Genomic DNA, 20,587 nt, shown 5'->3' on the forward strand with positions numbered 1-20,587 from the left:
ACTCGATAGGCTGTATTTTTCCACTGTTGTGACCTGTATGACAATCAGATCTAATTTCAAGAATTTATTCAGAAATGTTAGTACTTCCAAGGATGTAGTTGTTCTTGCAACTTTAGGTTATGGCTGTGAAAGATTATGTATGACTAATTACTGTACTTTTGACAGTTTTTTTCCACAGTTACTTGCTTGAAACTTGAAGGTTAAGACTTGAGACTTAATGATCTTGCACATACCGTATGGGACCAACTTAAATCAGCCTTTCTCCACCCCACGCTGTTTAAATGGCGTCAGTTATACAACTATAATCATCTGAGATTAGAAATGCATTTGTCTAGTCATGTGATTTCGGGTGAGACAAATGTCGGATCAGATTTTGTGGCCAATTTATGCAGAGATTGAGGTATTTGCAAAGGTTCTCATACTTTTGCTTGGAACTGCGTTCCATGTTCGCATGCGGTTAGCAATTTAGAAGCTAGCCGCTACTATTGTAGCATCCTTATCGCGAGCTTTTTGCTGAGTTACGTCGTCTTTTGGAGACCTCCTTTGATGCTAGAACAGTCACGTTATTTATGTCATTTCATAACGAAATAGTAAGTTAGTTTTTGGTCGAAATTTTGGAAATGGCGCAAAAAGGGGTGCATGCGGCTTCCGGGGGTCGAGGGGTGGTGTCATGGTTTTAAGGGAGGGGCGCCTGGGTGCCTCATCTTTGTGGTGTGCCGGTTTAAATGTCCAGAGACCGACCACACGAAGGGAAGCAGCCATGGTGAGTTCACCCACATGTATTTTCTTAAAATTACTTCAAACTTGATCATGTCGCCACTCCCACTTCTTGTAGCGCACTACAAAACAGCTGTTAAGGTAAATAAATCACAACATAGGCACCTTCTTAATTGCATTTGTGTTGCACAACTCGGCTACTTTATTCCGAAGGTAAACTTCACGAGGATGGACGTGACTATTTCATTTGAGTGGCGGGCGATATTTTTACGGCATTAAGTTCGCGTATTTACTTTATATTCTACAAATTACTGGTATTGTTGATCAAACAGTTTGGAGCGTTTGCTTGTAATCCGATTTCAGGAGCGAAAGTGCAACGTTCCGTTGTTACGCATCTCGAGTCCTGGTTCCTCACGTCTTTTTTCTGAATTAAGTACTTTTGAAGTTTGTTTCACGCCGTTGATTAGATTGAAACGCTATTGTTTTCACTCGTGTGCTTTTCGCCATGTTGTGCTACGGCGTGGACCAATAGCTCTAGTTAGCTGACCTGGGTTCAGATAGAGTATGTTCATACTGCTTGAAAATGTGAAGGTAACCTGATCCCAAATCAGTTTACAAAAGAAGCGAGAATCTTATTGATTCTATTGGTTACAATGCTGCCCGCGCTAATGTAATTGGTCAAGAGACTCTCACTTCCGGTATGAACTTTCTCGAGTTCCGAGAATACTATGGTGTGCGTACTTGTGCTTTCCTGCGCTTAATTAAGAACAATACAAGAATAAAGTCTGTAAATATATGCTCTACATATTTATTCTTTTAAGTGTTTAATTTGCAATGAACGTCTTGGCTCCTTACTATCCATCCCACGGTGCATTGCAATGTGACAACGCCAAAAACAGATTGTACGTATTGGTATATAGGCCACGCCCCTTTTGAGGTCTTTGCGGAGGACGCTAAACTAGTCAAAGTCGTCATTCTAGGATTGAGGACTGCAAAAAAAACAAAACAAAACGAAAGAACAAGTATGCTGGCACATTGTGCTGCATATGGTTGCATCCAATGCCGAACAATGGATACATTTCCAATCGCGCCATCTTGTGTGTCATAGAAGTCAGAGAACACAGGTGATAGGTGAAGGATGAAGTTTTTTTCTCTCGTCAATTTATCCAATTGGTCTGAGGTGTTGATTACGTCATTGGAAACCTCTCCATTACTACAAGAGACCTGGGAGAGGAATTTATCGCATGTAAAAATATTTTCTGCAAAAAGTTAAGCTCGTGAAATCGGTTGAAAATGACCAAGTTACAACTTAATTTTAATGCCTGTGTATTGTCTTCAGTGGGAACATCGACTTTCCCAAAATGCCCGCCACACAGGCATATCCGTAAGCTCGGCTGTTATCGGTAGTTTTCGACTGACGTCACACACCTTCAGGTTTAGAGAACGCGGGCCATTCTGGATGGGTGAATTCGAGTCGACAAACCGCAACTAAGCAGAAATCATTTCAGAAAGGCGTATGAATGGGGGTGTACTGCTATGTTATCGGTTGCTCAAATAAGAGTGGGCGTTGTAAAGCGTTTTTCTTTCGACTGTCAGCTGTGATCAAGAACTAGTGCAAGAAAAATGAGGAGTTATCAACCAAATGGCGACAACTGTGGCTGTCTCATATCAGCACCGCCGATCTTACAGCCAAATAGTTACCCTATGTCAGAGTTTGCTCGGAGAATTTTGTTCTTGTAAGGTATTGGATACCTTTTTAGGATTTCACACCTACTTAGCATTAGCTAAGTTCTGTGAAGGAGAAGTATTCTTTAGGGCCAAGGGGCTCCATAATACTTGTGTGTGAATGCAATGCATGTCTCTTAAAATCTGTATTTTCTGTCAGCCCACGAAAGCAACTAAAACTGAACTGAATCGCACCCCCCCCCCCCCCAGTACTCTATAATGAATCCGTCTTAATCTTTATTTCATTGTTTCACATATTCGGTTTGCACTTGCTTTTCTCATCCCCCCAAAGTGATGGTTATGTGAACATGTTTGCAAAAAAGAAAATAATAACAACCTACACCTCTTTCGTTGGTATAATCAACATAATTTAACAACGGTGACTGTAATCACGCAAATGAATATTTCAGCAGCATTCACTCAGACACTAAGTACGTATTTAAATTGCATTGATGGGTACACCAACCTTAGCAGCGTGGAGACACAGGTTGCTTGCAATGGATACTGCTGCATTAGAAACCCAGCCACTGAAGAATTGGTTTTCGGCCTCCAGACCTTTGTAATTCTTTAGTTGGTCCATGGTATAGGCACTTGTCGAGAAGAGGAGATAGTTGACGATGTCTGGATAGGTTACTGACGCCCACAGTTCGAAATTCTTGCTCCATTTGTGTTTCTCCCAGGCTAATGTGTTGATATTGTTGATAAAAGCACAGTTTTTGTCCTAATGGTTTCTTGAAACAACATCTAATGACCCCCGATAACTTTCCAAAGTCTTTTTAGCCATCATGCGTCACTTTTAACAGTTGTATGAACATTTGTGTAACTCTGCTCCCTATGCAAAAGGTTGGCTAAGATGATGACGAAGAGTAGTGACGGCTAAAGGTTTGTCTATACTCGCGTTTGCAGCGACCGCCCTCACATCACTGCGGGTCTCTTGGGTGTAGTTTGCAATTATACTCGAGTGCAATCCACACACTCAGTTGTGAAAGTGTACTCCGTAACAAGGAACAAAGCAATAACAATGGCGACGCTGGAAGCATGTCTGCTTGAACAAATTGACCTAAATGACCAGATGACATGTTTAATTCTGCTGAAAAATCGATTGAGAAGGTGGTGACGTACAGTATGTGCTATGTGGACTACGTCATCGCAGCATATGACTAAACAGGCCAATCATTAGAGTTGAGCTCTGCGGCGTGCTCTGTTCTCTCACCACGCAGCAAATTTTTTTTTTACGTGTGCGCAGCAGGCTACACACCAGCCTTGCAAAGGTGATGCACAGAGAAATGTGTAGGTCAAGTGATGCAATGTGGGCGTAGCCGGTTGCGCTGCAGCGGGAGTATAAAGTACCCTTAAGAGTAGCCCACTCATTACTCGACACATGCTTCGAAGTCTCGTAACATCACCAGATAAGAGCAAAGACAATTCCAAACTAAGTGTTGTAAAACATGATGATGGCATTGGTTACAGGCCCATATGAAAGTTTCTGATATGCAAGTGGAAACCAAATCATGTTATCATAATTTTGCTTTGATTGGGTGCTTCTCACAAGATATCTGAAAGAGGAGTGCAAAGAATAATCAGAAAGGTCAAGAGCCAAGGATAAACCTGGAACGTGGAAACCTTCAAGAAGACCTGGAATTAGCAGGTACTGTTGTCCAAAGGAAAACTGAGTAATGTACCCTGCCACCACGGCCTGTATGTACGCTCACTACACAAGACCCCATTAATGGAAAAAAAAAAAGAAAAGAAAACATTTCAAAGCTTGTTGAAAGTTTGCTGAACAACATTTGGAGGACCCAGGTAAATATAGGGAAAATATAGTCTGGCCTGATGAAAGTTGAATTGAACTGTTTGGAGCATATAATGCATAATGTGTTTTTAGAGGAAAAATGGCGCTCCACATCACCCTAAGAACAACAACTTACATACAATGAAGATCCCTGGTGGGAACACAATGGCATGGGGGCTGGCTTTTATCAAATGGTGTTGTAAACTTGTCATTATTGAAGGATGAATGGGAAAATGTACTGAGACATTCTTGACAAAAATCTGCTGCCATCTACGATGATGAAATGAAACAAGGCATTTCAGTAGGATAATGATCCGAAACATATTACCAAGGAAACTCCATTGGTTTCAAGGAAAACTGCTATAATGGCCCAGCCAATCATCTGTATTAAATCCAATGGAAAATCGATGGAAAGAACTGAAACTCTATATCCCTAAATCCCACGAAACCTTCAAGATTTGAAGATTGCTTGTGTGAACGGCTGGGTCAAAATCACACCAGAGGAATGCATGCGATTAGTTTCTTCCTAAAGGAGACGTCTTGAAGCTGTCATTGCAAACAAAGTCTTGTGTACAAAGTATTAACTCGATACGAGTTTGCATGTTCAATACTTTTTCCTTGTTTCACATTATTACACACAACTTAATTTCAGATCTTATTTGTTCTACTTTCTTTGTATATACGGATTACTTTAGTTGTTCGCAACATCTAGTGAAATTTTCAGGTCAACCGCTGTATATGTCAAGTTCTCACTCTGTGTTGGCCGAGGTCTCCAGAACTGTTTTTCTTTCAACACAGCGGGACAAGCATACAGTAGACACTTTTGGCAAGGAAAATGTAATTATATAATGTATTTCTTATACAAGGTAACTTTTTATGATTCAAAGCATTTACAAAGGCAATTTCAACAAAGTTGGGATGTTGGGTTAAAGAAAAACAGAATTCAGTGATATGCAAATCGTGTTCAACCTATATTTAATTGAATACACTACACAAACAGGATATTTAATGTTCAGGCAGAAAAACAGTTTTTAGCAAAAATTAATTAACTTTGAATTTTATGGCTGCAAAAAAAGAAAAAGGCTGAGAAAGTTGAAGAAGGCTCAGCTAACGCCTGTTTGGAACATCCTACAGGTGAACTGGCTAATTGGGAACAGCTGGATGCCATGATTAGGTATAAAGGGAACTCACCTGAATTCTGAAGACATTTGCAAGCAAAGATGGGCTGACTTGACTTCTGTTTGCAACGTAGCATGTTCCATATGCGAGTAGCATAACAGCTGTATGCTATGTCACCGTGCTTGCTTTGGACTCTGTGCTCCACTATCTGAGCTGAGTCTGCCGACCTTAGAGCCCCACAAAGTTTACATCCCTTTGGCATTTCTTGTATATGTCTTGGACTGAAACCAGTTGGTAATTTGTAGACCAGTAGCAGAACCTTAAACGTCTGTTCTATAGCTGACTAGAAGTCATCCCAGAACCCTTTTTTCTTTTTCTTTTTCCAGAATCCCAATAATCTGTATTTTGCCAAGTATGTCAGAAAACACTCAAGGAATTTGTCTCCTGTAGTTGGACCCTCTCTAGTACGACAGCAAACAGTTATTTAACAGAATACCTTTCAGACGTAAAAACCTTGTGAGAACAGTCACAGAGCAAGAAAATATTAATTTGACAAGTAGTGTTTTTTTTTTTCAAACCTTTGTGCAAAAGATGCAGAGTCCTTCGAATGCCTAAAAGAGCAATAGCCCAATGCAGAACTGGGACTACAAGAAATGTATGCAGTTTAAATTGGGAAGGAGTGCAATAATTGACCCCTCCGTAGAAATTGCGTAATCCGCGTCACTGACCAATCAGAGGCCAGAGATCTGCATAAACCACGCCCTGTTTTGACCCGCAGTTTTCTCAGACAACGCTGGATGGTCCAGTATAGCTTCTGTTGGCGTTTCATTGCGTATTTGGGTTCTTTAACAGTAGATATGGTTAAGAGGTGTAGTCACGGACTTTATAATAGTGACGACAGGTATCCTGAAAGGCTAGTTAGTGGAGTTCAATTCGTACCCTTTCCAAAACCGAAGACCCAGTACGAAAAATGTCTTCGATGGATCAAACTTTGTGGAAGACTGCATGATCAACTGAATCCATCTAAAATCAACCGGAACAGAAGACCGAGTACGAAAAATGTCTTCGATGGATCAAACTTTGTGGAAGATCTCAGATACGGGGCCTCCATCTCATGATCAACTGAATCCATCTAAAATCAACCGGAACAGATATGTTTGCACGAAGGTAAGCCCTATATTTGATTTTCAATACGTCTCATATAAATAAATTAGCCGTTCTTCGCTTGCATAATATAGCTACGTGTGAATGATTGTCACACTTGATCTGTGTTGAGCGATATTTTGCGATGATCTGACTGCACAAACGTGTCCCTTTTGTTCGCGGCTAATTAGCTAAGCTAAACCGGACTAGCAGTCCTAAAAGCCTTCGATGTGCACCGAGACAACAAAAGACTGAAGGAAGGATGTTTGAGGACACTAAAGTAGTGATTGTCGTACTCGGTCGGGACTTACGTAGGTTCGGGACTAATTCAAGAATAATTATTGAGGGGAGCGCGTGACGTTACACAAAGAAAACGAGAGAAACAACTCGTAAATCAAGCCTCGCCTTCACAAACGGCTATACATATGCAGATTCTGCACACAAGTGTGATATGTAACACAAAAATAGGAAACTGTCAATGACGAATTCGTTTTTGGGTTATAATATATTATATTATGTGGCTTCTCATTCTTCCTCTGACTCTGGAAAGATCTCACGCTAATATCAATGGTTTCTCCGTTGATATGCATGTAAATACCATTGAAATACCGCTTGCTGAAATACTTGAAGCCCTGCTGTCTGCTTTTCAACGATATTTCACTGTTAGCTAAGAATGCCAGTGAGAAATCAGCCGGTAAATCGGACAGTTTCGTTCTATTCTTTTCTTGCAGCGCCGATATTTTTGCTAATTGTTTGTCTGACGTCAGCGCACGTGGCGTGACGTCACTTCAGGAGGCGTGGTTAAGTGCCCTGTACGGAGGGGTCAATTGGGACAATGTCGATTGTGCAAATGTTGCAGCTACTCCACAGATGTGCAAACGGTACAGTGTGGTTAGAGTCATGCAGTGAGCGCACTAGTAATGTTTAATGTATAATACAAATTGTCCTGCCAGAAATGTGACAACAAACTCAAGACAAAAAATTGGCATCATGTTGCAATTGAGTTCTAAGTTAGCTGTTTAGATGTTAATTGCTAGAGGAAATAAGTTATTGCATTGTCTGCTAGTCGTGTGTCTGTGCTTAAGCACATACTTTGGAAAGGGGGGTATTTGATAGGTGAAGGTCGAGCAGGTCGTGCTTCCAGTGCCTTTTGCAGACGTGCCCACCCAGTCTTGCAGCAAGAGGGCAAAATGAATTTTTATTTATTCTTTGATTGATTTTGGAGTCTTATTTTGTATATTTGACTATTTACTCAAATTTGGCAGGTTTCTTAACAATACTCTTATGTAATGTTCCAAATATACTTTTGTAAGTGTAACTTTCCTCTACTTTTTTTAGCACTGTGATTTTTCACTTGCTTGATTTGTTTGGCCGAGTATCAATAATAATTATTTCCACAATTGATCGTCTTGACTCTTGAATGATTAAGATTGAATGACTTGATTCATGACTTTCTAAACAAAAGTGAGCGCTTGAATTTTTGTCTGAATTCGACTTACGTGCATGACTTTTTCCCAGTACTGTGACTCAAAACTTGCTTGAACCCCAAGGTTTAGACTTGGTTTGGTTATGACTTGTTCATTTGTAACTTATTTCCCATCTGTGCTCATTTGTGACTCCTCAGAGACGTTAGCTCTGGAATTTATTGTAGTTAGCTCAGTTGGAAGCAGGTACCCTAGACCAGAAGATTCCTATCTTTTATATCCACTTGTTGCTCTTCAATGACGGAATAAATCATGGCTTCCTCTGAGTACATCCATTTTTGTGTTCAACTAAAAAGTCCTAGATTCCACACTATATATTTTTGTCAACCATACAAGATTATTACCCAAATCTTTGTTTGATGTTAATTGTTTTTGGGAGGTTGTGATGTAAGATTTTTCGCATGTATCACCGGTATGTTCCTGGCCTCAATGAAGTTTGGGTAATGCTGGCGAAGACGTTTGAAATGAAAATGTGGGGGCGAGTGCCTCCTTGTCATTGCCTTTAATTTGATGTTTTCCCTATTGAAGGTTTTAATAAATGACTGGACTCTGTCAGCCACTGAAGAAGAGGAAACATCTAGAACGTTGCCTCCAACACACAAACTGCCAGACAAAGCCAAGCAAAATATGCTCGAAGACGATATTTGCGACTTGTGTGATTCGGACTCTTCTGGTTACACAGACCATTCATCTGGTGGGATTTATGTTAATTTATTTATTGATTACTGTATTCAGAGAAGTTTTAGGGACCACACTGGAACATAAACAAACAATTATGCTCCCAGATAAAAGTAAATTTTTTAATTAACAATTGTGTAAAGGATGCAGAGTCCTCTAGCATTTAGGACAGTTACAGTGCCCATTAGAGCAATAGTCCAGTGCAATGACCATTGTGCAAAGGTTGTAAAGACTTCAAGGAATGTATTCAGTTTTTAAAGTTACTACTTGTGCGATAATTAAATATGATAATAAGAAACAACTGGCCTAAATGCTAGAGGCTGGCTCCAACTTCCAGAAACACATTGGGTGTTTTCTATATACTTGGCCAATGAACATTCTTCATTCTGATTCTAAAGTACAGTATTGTAAAAATAGTAAAATATAGTGCAGTATTTTGTGAAATAAATTGTAATCTTAAAAATAATACAGTACATTTGGGGGGAGCTTGGTAACATGAGATTAATCAATTATTTTTCATGAAAAAATACGTTTTACTCTTTTTTTGGGGGGGTGCAACTTTTATTTATTTATTTTTTAGAAATATTGTCACAGTAGTAAACTTTTTTCGATTGAAAATCTTGTGCAGTATTAAGACATTCAAAAAAATAACACGACTTTAAGCTTATAGGAAAAAAAAAATCCTGAAAAAAAATTACAACCTTGTAAGAGTAAAACATCTAAAGAAATCTTTTTTTCTGGATTTGTTTTCTTTCATAATATTGTGATTTTCTCTTTTTTTTTTTTCTCATGCTATTTATTATTGTTCCAGTGTGGTACTAATACTCTGTGGAATTATTCTAACACTAATGTCTTTTTTTTTTTTCTCAGATGTAATTGACATCACAGAAGAAGTGATAAAGTTTCGGATTGGGGAATGTTTCCAGCCGGAAAGTAAGACCAAGTATAACCTAAAGGCCTCTTTATACTCCCGGCCACATTGCATCACATGACTGACGCATTGCCCCTTTGACACTCGGCCCCTCTGCATCACGTGACGTGCACACGACAACAAATGTTGCTTCGTGTCGAATACCGTGGAGATAATCTCTCGCGATTCGTCTGTTTTAGTCATATGCTGTGATGACTTACCGACTGTTCCTCTTGGTTCCACATGCCACTGCTGTCACGATCAATTTTGCAGCACAATTAAACGTATCCGGTCATCTAGATCCATTTGTTCTACCAAACACTGTTCCATGGTCTTCATTTTTTTTCCCTGTTACGGAAAGGAAAGGAAAATGGCTTCCGAAAATGCCCCAAAAAATGCAGAGGAAACTCCATCCGAGACAATACCAGCCAACACTTATGGCTTGGAGGAGAAATGCATGAGATTTTCAAAACTGCACACGTGTGTTACGCTCGACTATAAAGGCAAACTGCATGTGGGATAGTCCCAGTGATGTTAGCGCGGTCGCCGCCTGCGAGTTTAAAGAAGCCTTAAGTTATTGTTTTATTCTCATGCAAATGAGCCACTGCTCATCCCTTTCTTGCGGGCTACTTACAAGTATAACTTTTGTAACCAGGATATCTGGGAGTGAGGGTTGGCTAGAGGTTTTGGTAATAAAAAAAGCAAGCTTTTGCAAAAAACAAAACAAAGTTTCACTGGGGGGGGGTGATAGCAGCATACATGTACAGCATACACCTACTTTTTTTTTCATTCAAATGTTGAGGGCTTGTCTGTGGGATATCAAATGTTTGACTTTTTAATTCTGAATATCATTATCTAGAGGTTAAGAATGGTACTCCAGCTCATTTGTCTTTTCTTGTAGGTCTTCCGACTACAAATGACTCTCTAGCGGAGTTTGTATACGTATTGGACAGTGAAGATGAGAAAGCCGATGACGAACTTGACTTCATATCCTCTGACGTTGTGGCCTGTGGTAACGGTACATGTATGCTTTGAGCTCTTGTCTGGACTTAGAGCCCACAGGCTCCAATTTAATGCTAATATTTTGACCAAAAAAAGACAAGATTAACAATTACGGTAATTTTCACATTAAATTTGGATGCTAGACAATGTTTAAATGAAATATACTTGTGGCCATTCAATGGCAGGATAGACAAGCAAGCCTGAATCCTCACATTCACACCATAGGATCAATTTGCATATTCCGCATTGGTTGAATCAAGGCATGTGGACTGTTCTTGTTTGTGGAAGTTTAATCCAAAATGCTTTTCATCTCTAAATTGCCAGTGTTGAGTCCCTCTATTTATGCCTGAGTGGGTCTATAGTAGACCCCCACATACTTTCACTTTGGGAGCCACAGGTTTACCTATCGTCAGATTATTATTATTTTTTTTAATCCATCCATCTATTTTGTTTACTGCTTATCCTCACTTGGGTTGCAGGCATGCTGGAGCCTATCCCAAGTCTCTGGGCAAGAGCCAGGGTTACTGAACTGATTGCCAGCCAATTACAGGACACATGGAGAGAGACAACAGTCACAGTCACACCTAGGGGCAATTTATAGTCTCCAATTAATGCATGTTTTTGTGATATGAGAGGAAAAAAATGGAGAAAACCCATGCAGGCACGAGGAGAACATGCAAACGCCACACAGCCAGGGGCGGGAATTGAACCCCAATCCTCAGCACTATGAGGCCAACGGTTTACAGCTACCCACTAAAATCATCCATCCATCCATCCATCCATTTTCTTAGTCGCTTACACTCACGAGGTTCGTGGGAGTGCTGGAGCCTATCCCGGCTGTCAACGGGCAGGAGGCAGGGTACACCCTGAACTGGTTGCCAGCCAATCACAGGGTACACCAAGACAAGCAGCCGCACTCACAATAAAACCTATGGGAAATTTAGAGCGTCCAATTAATGTTCCATGTTTTTGGGATGTGGAGTGCCCGGAGTGTCCGGAGAAAACCCACGTAGGCATGGGGAGAACATGCAAACGCCGCACAGGCGGGGCCGGGATCGAACCCAGGACCTTAGAACTGTGAGGCCAACACTGTAAGCTGAGTCACTGTGCTACTCCTTTAAAATCATATGATACTTATTCTTTTGCGGGCCACATAAAATGCTGTGGTGTGCTGGATCTGTCCCTTGAGCCTTGAGTTTGACACCTAAGTTCAGGTATTCAGAATTGAAAAACATAGCATTGCGCTTTAAATCATTTATGAAGACCTAGAAACTATTACCACTCCATTTTCCATATGAGCATAATCTAAAATTTATCCATTATCCCAACCACCAGAGTGTGTTATGCATTTTTTCACTTTCATACTCCTTTTGCAGGAAAGATTGTACACTTCAGTAGGTCAGGTTTGCTCCACAAGCTTTTTGAGACCCTTGGTGGTGGTATTGGTGTATTCAGATAAGATGAGAAGCAATTTTTGGGGGGAATGTAAGAGGATAAATAGTGCTGCAAAAAAAAAAAAGCTTGGGGAGAACACGCAAACTCCACACAGGAACGCCGAACGAGTGTGAGACAGATGTTCTCGTTGCTTGTTATTTGCCCTGCTTGCAATTGAAAAGTCACTTGTACATGAACCAATTGTGGGCTTGTCACCTATACTCGGTGCTGTCATGATGCTTCTCATGTAGGTGGGACAGAATCAAACAACAAAGAAACAAAGGAGGAAGCCACCTGCATAGATGTGTTCCCAGCGCAGCAGACCACCCCGAAGCGTAAATACAGGAGACGCAAAAAACTCTGCTGCAGGAAAGAATCCACAACCGAGGTGGCAGGTTTGCAGGAGGAAGAGACAGATGAGGGTGACAAAGGCAAAGGCGGGCGAAGGAGGTCAAAGGGAGGAAATGTTCCGTGGGGTGCTCTACAGGATGGCAACAACTCGCTCGATGACACGCAGAAAAGGAAGACCAAAAAGGTCACGTTGACCAATGGCGCAACCTACACTCAACCCGACCAGATCCATCGCGGTAAGTTCTTTCTCATTCTCAGATCATCCATCCATTTTCCGTACCGCTTATCCCAACTGTATCTTTGGGTCAGACGCAATCACAGGGCACATACACTGTTTACAAACAACTATTCGCACTCACATTCACACCTATGCAGTAATTTAGTCTTGAGTTAACCTACCATGGATGTTTTTTGGGATGTGCGAGGAAACAGGAGAAAGTGCAAAGTCCAGACAGGTAATATCAGATTTGAACCTGGGTCCTCAGAACTTTGTGCTAACCAGTTGCCCACCATGCGATCAGTACAAATATTACCCAAACAATTATATTTCACAACTTCAGGACCAGCTGTCACTGTCTTCCTAAACCAGTGGATTTCAAACTGGGGTGACAAATTGTCATTCCCCCCTCCCCCAATGTCTGTCATGATGCCACACGCCCCACAGTTTTAAAACCACTGTCCTAAAACAATGATGAAATACTTCATTAATCGTGTCAAACAAAAGTGACTTTTTGATACTTACTTGATAATTATATTTGACAAGTAGATATGAAGAAGTGTATTAAAAAGTTAACTATGGTGAACAGTTTTAATAGTACAGGTATTCTGCTTCCAGTATTGTCAATTTTTTTTTTTTTTTTTTTAGGATGCACTTTTGCATTTGTTAAAAAAAACCATTTATTGTTAAATTTAAAAATAATCCAATTTGACATTCTTTTGGTGCCCAGAAAGATAAATATATTTGATGTATCATATTAATTACAAACTTTCATTTAACACTTTAGCTTTTTAGTGATTTTATTTAATTATATATAATAATATATAATGTGAATAACCTTAAAAACAAAAATTAAATGTATCCACAATTGGAAGGTATCCAGTTGTATATATTTTTAAATAATTTATTTTGTTTGATCTTTTTAATTTTTAACCATAAGTATAATACTTCAATAACTCGTTCTATCATGACCAAGCCATATCTTCCCTTAAAAAAATAATTACAAGCCTTTGAATACTTTTATTACAAGTTTAGTAAATGTTAAGTTTATTTTGAATTTCAATTATTAAACAGAAAAAATATATTTAGAGAAACTGGTGTTGCCCAGTGGTATAGAAAAAAATGCTTTTGCTTTAAAATTTTAATTTTAAAATTTGAGTACTTAAAATAGTGTGCCTCTTTTCTTTTACCTTTTTTAAGATTAGTAATTTTGTGTCTTTTGTCATCTGATTTACATACTGAAGTAACCTTTACGTGTCTGTTTTTGTATGTGCAGAGAAGACCATTGAGAGGATTGTGAAAATGAAATTGGACATTGAAGGTTTGTTTATTGTATAAAGAAATTCTTCCAGGACTCATGGGTATCCATTGTAGGTGCTCTGTCGTGCATTGCAATTTCTCATTGGATCCACAGGATTCTGTTTGTGTTGCGGGAGTGACAACGTGGATATCTTCCACCCGCTCTTCGAAGGAGGTCTCTGCTTGCGGTGCAAAGTAAGAACATTTTACCATGTGGGAATGGTTGTTTTTGTATGTACAGGGACAAAAAGTCCATCCGTCCACCTGTTTTCTATGCCGTATATTCTACCTAGGGTTTCAGGTGAGCTGGAATCGTAAATTTGGTTAGCCAGCAGACTTTGCACTCTTCTGGTTACAAGTGAATGGGTCTCAGTCACTCAGTGCGTCAGCACAAATTTGCGCATAAATCTCATGTAACCACAAGTCATTATAAAGACATTGTTCAAATGATGATATCTGGGAATTTCCTCATGAGTTGACTCACCTAAATAATTGTGAAAAGCATGCTCCTTGTCACTTTTGCCCTCATTCCGTTAAACTGGCTGTGTGTGTGTGTGTGTGTGTGTGTGTGTGTGTGAATGTGTATGTGTGTGTATGTGTGTGTGTGTGTGTGTGTATGTATATATATATATATATATATATATATATATATATATATATATATATATATATATATGTCTGCATTTGTTACTCAACAAGCGGATTGCCTAAGTGTGTGTTTTGATCGCGCAAACTCAACAATGCAATCGAAGCGCTCGCATTTCTTAATTAAGCCAGTCTTAAAAGTTTTTGTATTGACCAAGTACACACTAGAAATCGCAAAGATTTCCCTAAATTTGCAGCTGATAAATGACCAAAGATCAAAAAGACCAAAGGTGTGTAAGTAATTGTTTTGAAAAACCACAGTGATGATCTGAATTAGTATACATATTTTTTTCTGTGATTCTGCAAAATGTGATGAAAATTGATTGATTGGCATTGATTTTGGACTCGCCACGAGTGTGGTTGTGTGCAACTTGACTCTGACCTCCATAATGGACGCCTCATATTCAGTCCTGCGAAAAATATTGGCACCCAAAGGGGTGTCATATATAGATGTCTGAACAAAATCCTTTCACTCTTCTGGCATGGTTATATGTTGTCATTTTTTTCTGCTCATTATGCTTTCCCATGATGCTAACCTTTTGAAAGTCACTAACTACAAGTAATCTTCTTTTACTTTCGGCTTGTCCCGTTAGGGGTCGCCACAGCATGTCATCTTTTTCCATTCAAGCCTATCTCGTGCATCCTCCTCTCTAACACCCACTGTCCTCATGTCCTCCCTCACAACATCCATCAACCTTTTCTTTGGTCTTCCTCTCGCTTTTTTGCGTGGCAGCTCCAAGTCTGCTTACTTGAACTTTGTCTCCAAAACATCCAACTTTGGCTGTCCCTCTAATGAGCTCATTTCTAATCCTATCCAACCTGTTCACTTGAAGCGAGAACCTTAGCATCTTCATTTCTGCTACCTCCAGTTCTGCTTCCTGTTGTTTCTTCAGAGCCACCATCTCTAATCCGTACATCATGGCCGGCCTCACCACTGTTTTGTAAACTTTGCCCTTCATCCTAGCAGACACTCTTCTGTCACATAGAACACCAGACACCTTCCGCCAACTGTTCCACTCCGCCTGGACCCGTTTCTTTACTTCCTTACCACACTTTCCATTGCTCTGTATTGTTGACCCCAAGTATTTGAAGTCTTCCACCTTTGCTATCTCTTCTCCCTGGAGCTTCACTCTTCCTCCTGCGCCCCTCTCATTCACGCACATATATTCTGTTTTACATCGGCTAATCTTCATTCCTCTCTTTTCCAGTGCATACCTCCATCTTTCCAACTGTTCCTCCGCCTGTTCCCTGCTTTCACTGCAGATCACAATATCATCTGCGACCATCATGGTCCAAGGGGAATTCAGTCTAACCTCGTCTGTCAGCCTATCCATTACTACCGCAAACAGGAAGGGGCTCAGCGTGGATCCCTGATGCAGTCCCACCTCCACCTTAAATTCTTCTGACACACCAACGGCACATCTCACCGCTGTTCTGCTACCCTCATACATGTCCTGTACTATTCTAGCATATTTCTCTGCCACACCAGGCTTGCCCATGCAGTACCACAGTTCCTCTCTTGGTCATAGGCTTTCTCCAGGTCTACAAAGATACAATGTAGCTCCTTCTGACCTTCTCTGCCTTTTTAAAATATGATGAAGAATGTTGTGGCTGCTCTGTGTGCAGCTGTTGCAACTTAAAACCTCCTCAGATCCCGCTGTGGTGCATCAAGCAGACGTCCATTTCTATGGAACTAGTGACTCTGTTCTTCCAGATTGGCACTCACTGGCACAAACTCGTCATTTAGAATGTTTTCTGATTACATGTAATTACAAACGCTCCGTGGTGAAATGAAAACTGGCTAGTACGCATGTGTCATGAATTTGGCGTATACACTCAACTTGTGGCTAGTTATTTATTAGTAAATGAGAGCCAATGTCAGGGCACACATTGAAAGAAACTATGGAATGGTATTCAGTGAAGTTAATGTGGGATTTAGGATCCAACGCAAGCACGGGTACAACATGCAGAGACCGTACTTGGAATGACCTGAAAGTCAGAACCTAAATCTTTCTGGCTTCCCCATCACAATTTAATGATCAAAACCCACAACTCTTTGCTGCAGGACAACTTCACTGAGACCTTGTATCAGTATGACGATGACGGATATCAGTCCTACTGCACTATCTGCTGCTACGGCCTGGAGGTCATCCTGTGCGGGAACGACGGCTGCTGCAGGTCTGGTCTCTCGTCCTTTTTGGCCGCCGTTCCAGGCCACTTTCCCTGCCAACAATTTTGTCTCCTTTCCAAGATCCTACTGCAATGACTGCCTCAATATTCTGGTGGGCCGCGGAACCTTTGACGCACTCAAGGATCTGGACCCTTGGATTTGCTACCTGTGTCAGGACCACCGAGCCCACCGTGCCCTCCTTCCCAGAGAGGACTGGAGCATTCGCGTGCAGCAGTTTTTTGTCAACAACAGTGCTATGGAGTTTGTGAGTAGTCACCTTTGTCCTTTGTTTTTAGCTTCATCCATTTTGGAGTTCTTGCCACACACACACACTGAGCTTGTAGTCAAAATACCTGTACCAACCATAATAAACTCAGGCAAAACGGGTACGCAAATCCCGTAATAAAATGAAGTAACGCTGACTCGCAACTACTTTAATGAACTCAAGTGCATGCACATACTGTAAGCAGAACTTTGGTATGCTTTTGTACCTTCACGAGACCTGCACAAAAGTAGGCAAACAGCTGCATGCGGCTCAAGAGCCGCAGGTTGCCCACCCTTGATTTATGGCATAAATCATTATTTTGTAACTAACCATCCATCCACCCATCCATCCCTTGATTTATGGCATAAATCATTATTTTGTAACTAACCATCCATCCATCCAACCATCCATTTTATTAGCTGTTTATCCCGACAAGGGTCGCGGGAGTGATGAAATGTTAAATCAAAAATGTTTGTATTATGTTTACACTAATTATAAGACCACCATACCATGTTGACCTAATGACAAATGTGCATAATTTAGACAATAATGCTTCAGATGTTAACCCAGACAAGTCATTTTTTCAACCTAAGAAGGAGGAAGTGATATTGTATGTGTGTCATTGTGTCATTTAATGACACATTTTATCCCTAGAAATGGGGATAATAGATTATAATTACATACATGAATCCTTTTTCTTACCTGCTTATCCTCACAAGGGTCACGGGAGTGCTGGAGCCTATCCCAGCTGTCAACGGGCAGGAGGCGGGGTACACCCTGAACTGGTTGCCAGCCAATCGCAGGGCACAAAGAAACAAACAAGCATTTACACTCACAATCACACCTGGGGGTCGTTTAGAGTCTCCAATGAATCCATGTCTTGGGAATGCGGGAGGAAAAACCGGAGTGCCCAGAGAAAACCCACACGCAAGCACGGGGAGAACACACAAACTCCACACAGGGAGGGCCGGAATTGAACCCTGGTCCTCAGAACTGTGAGGCCAACGCTTTACAGCTCCTTACAGCTTTACACACATTTTATAATTATTTCTTTTGAAAAATTTATCTCATCACATGTAAAGTGCAGTTTTTAAGGCATGTTTACATTTTGTTGTCATCTGATCTTCTTCCCGTAGGAGGCTCATCGTGTTTACCCGTCCATCCCCACTCACCTACGAAGACCCATCAGAGTTCTCTCACTTTTTGATGGCATCGCAACAGGTAAACACGTACACGTCGTGTGCACACACACACACACACACACACACATGCATGTGTAGATATGTTCACGTGTCAGAAATGAATATGTTTGAGTATCAAGTGAATTAATCAGTGAATCTTCTCACTCATCCAGGTCATTTCATTCTTAGAGCACTTACAGTAATTCATTGAACTGTTATGGTTGCCTTAGATGTTTGGCCTGTTATCCAAGGAGGGTTCATCAGTTTACATCACAAGGCCTAGTTAGAACCGCTAGCTTGAGTTGCTGTGGGAAAAACTCAACTATTCAAGTTACAAGATGGAGCCACTCACCATATCACATTTTGTATCATTCTTTTGGAATGAAAAAAAAAAAAAAAATGAATCCACTTCAACAATAGCAACAACAATAATCGCGAATCGACAAGCTCACAGTTTCCAACTGTTTTGAACATGAAGAAGTTCACGCCTGGTATAGAGGTCATGCATATGACGTCACCATTTTCATGGTGCCATATTGCCGGTCAAAAAGAGCTGCTTGACAGTGTGGGGGACATTGAACTGGAGAAGAATATTCACAATGCCCGAGACTTGTGGTGTTGGTTGTTACAACAGACAAGACAGATATTCAAAGAGGTCATTCCATAGAATACCATCTCAGAAGACCAGAAAAGATCGATGGATTTTGACAATTAAACATGATGGATGGTGCCCAACTAAAATACGCACACAACTGTGTAGCGATCACTTCATTTCAGAGAGGAATTATTCTTCTCAATCTCAAATTCCAAGGAAGTATTTGTAATGCCAAGTTGGCTCATTTGAGAACAATGCGTGTTAAAAAAAAAAAAAGACATTGAATTGTCACCAACATACACGGAAGCGTGTTACGGCCACACACTAATCTTCGATAAACCTCTTCTCCGCCAGCCTTTTTTTTTTTTATATGCATTGTTCTCAAATGAGTCCAATGCGTATTAAAAAAAAAAGAAAATAAACCATCGGTCACACAGAGGTTTCCATAGGTTAACATGTGGCCGCAACATGAAGCCCATCCCAGCGGTTTTTCTTTTTTTAGATACGCATTGGACTCATTTGAGAACAATGCATATTTAAAAAAAGAAAAAAAAAAGTTGTCACAGAGAGGTTTACTTAAGTTCGTGTGGCCGTAACGCGCTTCCGTGTACGAGGAGCCGACTGGGTCTTTTTTTTTTTTCAATCATAGTTTAATGAATGCGAGTGTGTGTGTAAAACCAGGGGTCATTAATTTAAATATTCGTATTTGTATTGAAAAAATCTGAGTGGGTCCATCACTATGTGGGATTTATTCTTGATTGAGAACAGATGCAGCAACGAAGTATTTGTATGCGTCCAGAATTTTCAACGCTTTCAAACTCTTCTGTGTAAATCTGGAAGACTTACTCACCAGATTCATGTGTAGATCCAGTTGTCCAAGACAAGCGGAGGCGGATTAACGTCCAATTTCTTATCTGTGAAAACATCGACTTCGGCATTAAATATGGGTCCTCTATGCCAAGTGTCTTTCATTTTTCCACGTACCTTCGTTTATTGTCACCTTCTAAATGTTTAACGGTATCGGAAAAAAACTCTGGCCGTCGTGCTATAGGACGTATTTTCGCGTCGTGTCCAACCGACTTAGCTTTGAACAATGCTTTGTTTGACTGGCGCTTACGGCCAGTGACGTGATTTGATGACATAGGAGCACAAGCTCTATCGACACGTGAACACAACATGTGCACCAGGTGTACTGTGGATGCGTTAACAGACACACCCAGCGAATTACGAGCAAGGCCGCAAGCTTAACGTGTTCCCGTCCTGTCACAGGATACCAGGTGTTGAAGGACCTCGGCTTTAAGATCCACACGTACGTGGCCTCTGAGATTTGTGAGGATTCCATCGCGGTCGGGGTCGTCAACCACGATGGGAAGATAAGTCACGTTGGTGACACCCGTGACATCACCAAGGAATTTGTACGAGTACACACACACACACACACATTTTAGTTGATGCTGTATTCTTCACCATTGTGGAAATTGAATATGTACAATGGATACTATATGTACAGAAATGAACATGAACAGAAGTAAGTTCCCGCTTCCCCCAAAATTAAAAACATTCTGTAATTTTTTTTTCATAAAAGGGACTCTAATATTGTAATTGATAAAAACATGGTAGAAGCATGATTAAGTAGAATTTAGAGAAATAAATGTTTTATTCGTCATAAAACCTTTTGACTGTGCAGCTTCTTCTGGTATCTTCAACTTGGCAGTGTAATGCAGAAATACAGTCATACGCACAGAATGTCACAAGCTAAATACTCTGAGTACCTCCCAAATGACCAAGCTTCTCACCCTATCACTAAGGGAGAGCCTGGAAAGCCTGTGGCGGAAACTCATTTAGGCTGTTTGTATCTGG

At 40.6% G+C, this 20,587-nt stretch overlaps 1 protein-coding gene across 6 annotated transcripts in view; it reads left to right on the plus strand.

Annotated features, from left to right (window-relative positions):
• Positions 1-299: 299 nt before the first annotated feature.
• The window catches only part of LOC133504520 (DNA (cytosine-5)-methyltransferase 3B-like), a 37,810-nt gene continuing 17,522 nt past the window's right edge, over positions 300-20,587 (plus strand). The window contains exons 1-11 of one of the 6 annotated variants that reach the window (XR_009796008.1): positions 302-763; positions 8,509-8,674; positions 9,529-9,591; positions 10,470-10,592; positions 12,256-12,591; positions 13,849-13,893; positions 13,987-14,066; positions 16,582-16,694; positions 16,768-16,951; positions 18,088-18,172; positions 19,997-20,142. Coding sequence is in view for 5 of the 6 variants with exons in the window: in XM_061826819.1 (XP_061682803.1) it covers positions 671-763; positions 8,509-8,674; positions 9,529-9,591; positions 10,470-10,592; positions 12,256-12,591; positions 13,849-13,893; positions 13,987-14,066; positions 16,582-16,694; positions 16,768-16,951; positions 18,088-18,172; positions 19,997-20,142 (1,434 nt within the window). In the remaining variant the exon portion in view is untranslated. Of the gene's footprint in view, positions 859-8,508; positions 8,675-9,528; positions 9,592-10,469; positions 10,593-12,255; positions 12,592-13,848; positions 13,894-13,986; positions 14,067-16,581; positions 16,695-16,767; positions 16,952-18,087; positions 18,173-19,996; positions 20,143-20,587 lie in introns of all 6 variants that reach the window. The other 5 variants (XM_061826819.1, XM_061826828.1, XM_061826836.1 and 2 more) reach the window with 5 other exon arrangements.

Source organism: Syngnathoides biaculeatus, chromosome 2 (genome assembly GCF_019802595.1).
Source record: "Syngnathoides biaculeatus isolate LvHL_M chromosome 2, ASM1980259v1, whole genome shotgun sequence".
Lineage (NCBI taxonomy): Eukaryota > Metazoa > Chordata > Actinopteri > Syngnathiformes > Syngnathidae > Syngnathoides > Syngnathoides biaculeatus.